Raw genomic sequence first — 6,000 nt, forward strand, 5'->3', positions numbered from 1 at the left:
GACCATGAGAAGGACACTATTCTTCAATGTGATTCATCAGAAACAGGGCTAGGGGCTTGTTTGCTGCAAGAGGGGCACCCAGTAGCCTATGCCTCACGTGCACTCACAGTGACTTAGGTCAGTTATGCACAAATTGAAAAAGCGCTACTAGCAATAGTTTTTGGAATGGAAAGGTTTGAGAACTACGTCTACGAGAGATGAGTAGTCATAGTATGTGACCACAAACCACTTGAAATAATCTGCAAGAAAACTTTAGTTAGTGCACCAAAGCGACTGCAAAGAATGCTGTTAAAACTGCAGAAATTTGACTTCATGGTAGTCTACAAGCAAGGTACACAGATGTACATGGCTGATACATTGAGTCGTGCATATTTGCCCTGTAATAAGAAAGTATGCGATAGCGATAGAGTGTTTGAGGTTGATACCCGCTCATTCACAGAGAAAGCAATAGAAAGTGTGAGTATGGTTGAGTATCTACCAGTTTCTATGGAACGCATCACTGAGATTCAAAGAGAAACTGAAACAGATTTTCAGTTAAGACAGTTGAAAAAAGTCATTCAAAGAGTATGGCCAGAAGAAAAAAAAGTACTTCCACAAGAACTACAGTATTACTTTCCTTTCCGAGAGGAACTGACATTACAGAATGGCCTGATTTTCAAAAGTGACCGTGTAGTGATCCCTGCCACACTGAAAGGTTCGATAATGGAAAGGCTGCACTCCAGTCACATAGGAATACAAGGCTGTCTGCGAAGAGCCAGAGAAGCTATATATTGGCCAAACATGAATCGCGAAATAGAAAACTACATTGCAAAGTGTGAAACATGCAATGCATGAAAGAATCACTCATAAGTCACGATGTGCCTACCAGGCCATGGGAGAAGATAGGTGTAGACCTATGTGAATTTGACAGCAAAGCATATCTGGTCACAGTAGACTTTATTCAAATTTTGTTTAAGTTGATAGACTTTATAATAAGACTGCCAAAGAAGTCATCATGAAAGTGAAAGCTCACATGGCCAGGTATGGAATACCAGATGAACTTGTATCAGACAATGGACCACCATTCTCAGGAAACGATTTTTCAGAATTTGCATGTTCTTACGAGTTCAAATACAAAACTAGCTCACCAGGATACCCTCAATCAAATGGAAGAGTGGAGAACGCAGTGAAAACAGTGAAGAGATTAATGAGGAAATCAGTACAATCTAGATCAGATCCCTACCTCGCGCTACTGGATTTCCGGAATACACCAACGGAAGGATTGCAGTCATCACTAGCACAATGCATATTCGATAGGCGTACAAGAACTTTACTGCCAATGTCAAAAAGACTCTTAATGCCAAGGACACAGTCACAGGAAAGTACCAGATCTAAGTTGTTGGTAAACAAAAGGAAACAAGAAAAATACTACAATAAGAGTGCAAAGGATTTGCAACCATTATACACTCGAGATGTTGTTAGGGTTAAACCCAGTGACAAACATGGTACTTGGCGAAAGGCATACGTAGAAGGAAAAGTTGACATTCGCTCTTACAAGATTCGGACAGAAGATGGTAGTGAGTATCACAGGAACAGAAATCATCTGCGAGCTACAAATGAAAAGTTCATAGACCCTGATATTCAGGATCTACACCCAACACCTGCTGAATCGCAAACACCAGAAATTCTCATGCCGTCTGAAACATGCAAAACAGAAACTGAAATTCATGTACCACAAGAAATTGAAAGAACCAACAGTGGTGCAAAGATTACATCTCAGAACAAGTCTAGACCAAAGATGAGCAAACAACAACCATTGAATAATAATGGCAGATCTCCAAACAACTATCAGACATCTAGAGGGAGAAGTGTTAAGAAACCTGTGTATTTGAAAGACTATATCACTTAAATATGAATGTATGTTAATTCCTAGGACATTGATGCAAAGTTGAAAATAAGAGTGGATAGAAAATTGAGTTAAGACAGAAAGAGCTTTCAATAAGTCATTTTTAGTAAATCATTTGCTAGTGATACCTAGGAAAGCTGACCATTCTTATATTAAAGAATAATTTCATTTTGATTCTGCATGCATAAAGCTGAGAATTCTAGTCAGATTTTATTGGTAGTAAATTTAGTACTCTTGAAAGAAAGTGCTCATAGCATAACAAAGGAATTGTATATTAACATTATGTGCCAGCAAGCAAGTTAATGGAGAAAATCTATTTTAAGAAGGGAGATGTAACGTAATACATATGTACATGTATTAGTCTAGTTCACAGTAAGGTTGTATGAGTTATTTCTCTTCTTACTGTTGTAAGCTCTTGTCAAAAGAATATAAGAGGAGTGCAACATGTGCTAGAGCAGAGTGAATAAAACGTGTTGAGCACAGCCCAGTCTTCTGTCTTGAATTTGATCAAGAAAGACGTTACAGATGTGACCCCTGGCCCTCCCCAAAAACTCTGAAAATTGGAAGAATAACTGGTTGCCATCGAGTTTAATTTCTACATTCTTTATAACACAGACATAGCCCTTGTTTTTCCATATAGTGAGACTGAAATTTGTCAACCCCAGTAAGGACTCATTCAAACAGTATGCTAGACATCACACACTTTCTTACCCTTTGCTACTGTCCCATCTGAACTATCAATTCTAGCAGGTTTAGCACTCTTCTGAATCTCGTTACAATCTTCGTAAATTTGCCATTTAACCCCAAAATGCTTATCAGAATTTGTGAATGGCATTATGTTTAAGTCACAACAAGTGTTGATTCTGAGGCCATGTGCACTGTTTATTCCGCTGCATTCAGAAAATGAACACAATAATGTAAGCTAACTTCCCAGCAGGACTGCAACCTTTGCTGGTAGGTCTCCAATTTTTCTGAAAGTAGAAGTAATGGACTCTTAATTTAAAAATACTAGCGAGACCTCTGTTAAAGTACTTGAACAGTTTCTCTCCAGTATGTACAGTGTATGGTCCAATGCTCCTTGAAATGTCCTTTCTAAACAGTTAATCACAAACCTCACATTTAAAGTGCTAAATCTAAATACTTTCTGTCAAAACTTCACTTTTCATTGGTTCCTCTCCAGCATGTAACCTCAGATGTATCTTCAGATCTCCATTCCGAATAAATGTTTTATTACAAACTTCACATTTGAATGGTTTCTCTCCAGTATGTATCCTCAGATGCTCCTTCAGATTTCCATTCCGACTAAACATTTTTTCACAAATTCCACATTTAAAGGGCTTTTCACCAGTATGTGTCCTCATGTGATTCTTGAAATTGGAATTAAATCTAAATGCTGTCTCACATACGTCACATTTGAACAGTTTCTCTCCAGTATGTATCCGCATATGCTCCTGGAGATATTTGTTCTGACTAAATATTTTATTACAAACTTCACATTTGAATGGTTTCTCTCCAGTATGTATCACCCTGTGCCTCTTCAAACTAGCACTAAATCGAAATACTTTATCACAAACTTCACATTTAAATGGGTTTTCTCCAGCATGACTCCTCATGTGACTCTTCAAACAAGAGCTAAATGTAAATGATTTCTCACATACATCACATTTTAACAGTTTCTCTCCAGTATGTATCCTCATATGCTCCTTTATATGTCCACTCTGACTAAACATTTTATCACAAATGTCACATATGAATGGCTTTTCTCCAGTATGTGTCCTCATGTGGGTCCTCAGGCTGAAGCTACAACTAAATACTTTATCACAAACTTCACATTTGTTTAGTTTCTCCCCAGTGTGTATCCTCATGTGCTGCTTCAAATATACATTCTGACTAAACATTTTGTCGCAAATTTCACATCTCAGTGGTTGCTCTCCACTGTGTAACCTCAAATGAAGCTTTAGACTTGCATTCTGAGTAAACATTTTATCACAAACGTTACACTTGAATGGTTTCTCTCCACTATGTGTCATCATGTGCGGTTTCAAATATCTATACTGACTAAACACTTTATCACAAACATTACATTTGAATGGTTTCTCTTCAGAATGTGTCATCATGTGCCTCTGCAAATCAGGGCTACGTCTAAATACTTTATCACAAACTGCACACTTGAATGGTTTCTTTCCAGTTTCTATGCTCTGATGATCATTTAGATTTTCAGTCTGATTAAACATTTTATCATGATCTTCACATTTGAATGGTTTCTCTCCAATATGTGTGTTCGTGTGTCTTTTCAAATCATCATTCACTGCAAGCATTTTCTCACCATCAATGTGAATTTGAGTCTCCAATATGTACTCGCATGGAGATATATTATTCAACAAAATAAATGTCTTAAATGTCTGAACAATGGCGTGCGTCAAAAAGTTTTGCTTAAACATGAGCATGCGCATTGACAAGTTCCGAATAAATAGGTACTGGTTCAGGGTCACAACGGACCTCTACGACAAAAGTCCAAAGACAAAACAGACTAGCTCTTGAATAATAACAAAACATTAGACAACACCTATAAGTTGTTGTTGTTGTTGTTGTGGGGTTTAACGCCATTTTTCAGCACACGATAGGCAATACATGGCGGCCAGTATTAATGGTGGAGGAAGAACCCGGGAAAACCTCGGAAAGAAACACCAACTCACGAGAAGCTACTGGCAAGCTTTCTCACTAGATCAGCAAGTTGTTCTCCACCTTTTTTTTTTTTTTTGTTTGACTGGCGGCGGAGACCAACATTGTTCTGCACCACTCGTGCTGAGACGTCTGAGCTATGTCACCTCGGATGATCGGACCGCGCGCTATTAATTAATAAATTTATTTAGACTAACCTTTGTATCCAGACGGTAAGCATAATCCCTCTTCTAATGATCCATAGCGTTAAATCCTTTAGAACACACACTTTTTTAGTATAAATCCCTGTCAGAACAGAACACCTGTGTATTCATCGGCTGTTGACCTCAGATTTGAATTACCCACACATGCGTGTAAAGCAGCATCACCACGAGGAAAGAGTAACGCGTGAATTCCGTCTAGCGAGGCATAGATCACTAGGAATTTACTGATGCTTGGGTGGGAACTGTGTCGTTACGGCAGAAATTTAGGAGATAGACTTAAAGAGAGACTTCATGTCAGAAATGTGAGATAGAGTGAATGATAAATAAATTGTAAAAAGACCACAAACTGTATTCAGATGTGAAAATATGCTACACAATAATAATAATAATAATAATAATAATTTATTATTATTACTAGTGGTAGTATCTTCAATCATATTTAATAACATTTACAATGGTATAAATGGATTTTATGACATACTACATACATATCTACATATTCATACTTTACATTGCTTATAAGAAGAACATGATTATTATGATGAATATTATTAATAACATTTGCAATGGTATTTATGAATACATACATACATACATACATACATACATACATTACTTATAACATGATTAGTATGATGAACTTTATTAATAACATTTACAATGGTATTTATGAATACATACATACATACATACATACATACATTACTTATAACATGATTAGTATGATGAACTTTATTAATAACATTTACAATGGTTGTTGTTGTTGTAGGGTTTAACGCCATTTTTTCAGCACAAGATAGGCTATACATGGCGGCCAGTATTAATGGTGGAGGAAGAACCCACAATGGTATTTATGAATACATACATACATACATACATACAAATAACATTACTTATAACATGATTAGTATGATGAACTTTATTAATAAAATTTACAATGGTATTTATACATACATACATACATACATACATACATACATACATACATACATACATACATTATAAATTGACATGTGAGTTAGCGATAATTTTGTTTCTTTTGTCAAATTTGCGTGATAATTTGTTTATGTGCGAGATGTATATGTCTGGGTTCTTTATTCTTGCTAATGAGCGGAAATTCTGATAAGCTCTGTGATATCTTCCAGGGATTTCTCTTAAGAGTTCCTCGTCCTTCAGTACTCTGACAAAAGTTTCAATATCCTTTCTTCGTGAAAACTTTGATTTTCCTGT

At 36.5% G+C, this 6,000-nt stretch overlaps 1 protein-coding gene across 1 annotated transcript; it reads right to left on the reverse strand.

Annotated features, from left to right (window-relative positions):
• Nucleotides 1-2,754: 2,754 nt before the first annotated feature.
• LOC149799485 (uncharacterized) lies at nt 2,755-4,767 on the reverse strand. Its single transcript, XM_089958855.1, has one exon. The coding sequence runs from the start codon at nt 4,336-4,338 to the stop codon at nt 3,019-3,021; it is 1,320 nt and encodes a 439-aa protein (XP_089814981.1). The 5' UTR covers nt 4,339-4,767; the 3' UTR covers nt 2,755-3,018.
• Nucleotides 4,768-6,000: the final 1,233 nt, after the last annotated feature.

The sequence above is a fragment of the Sinohyriopsis cumingii genome, chromosome 5 (assembly GCF_028554795.1).
Source record: "Sinohyriopsis cumingii isolate HCF-2022 chromosome 5, ASM2855479v2, whole genome shotgun sequence".
NCBI classification, from domain to species: domain Eukaryota; kingdom Metazoa; phylum Mollusca; class Bivalvia; order Unionida; family Unionidae; genus Sinohyriopsis; species Sinohyriopsis cumingii.

Bases quoted from the DNA above. Each gene is read 5' to 3' on its own strand.
- LOC149799485 (XM_089958855.1), bottom strand. From the start codon at position 4,338: ATGCGCATGCTCATGTTTAAGCAAAACTTTTTGACGCACGCCATTGTT.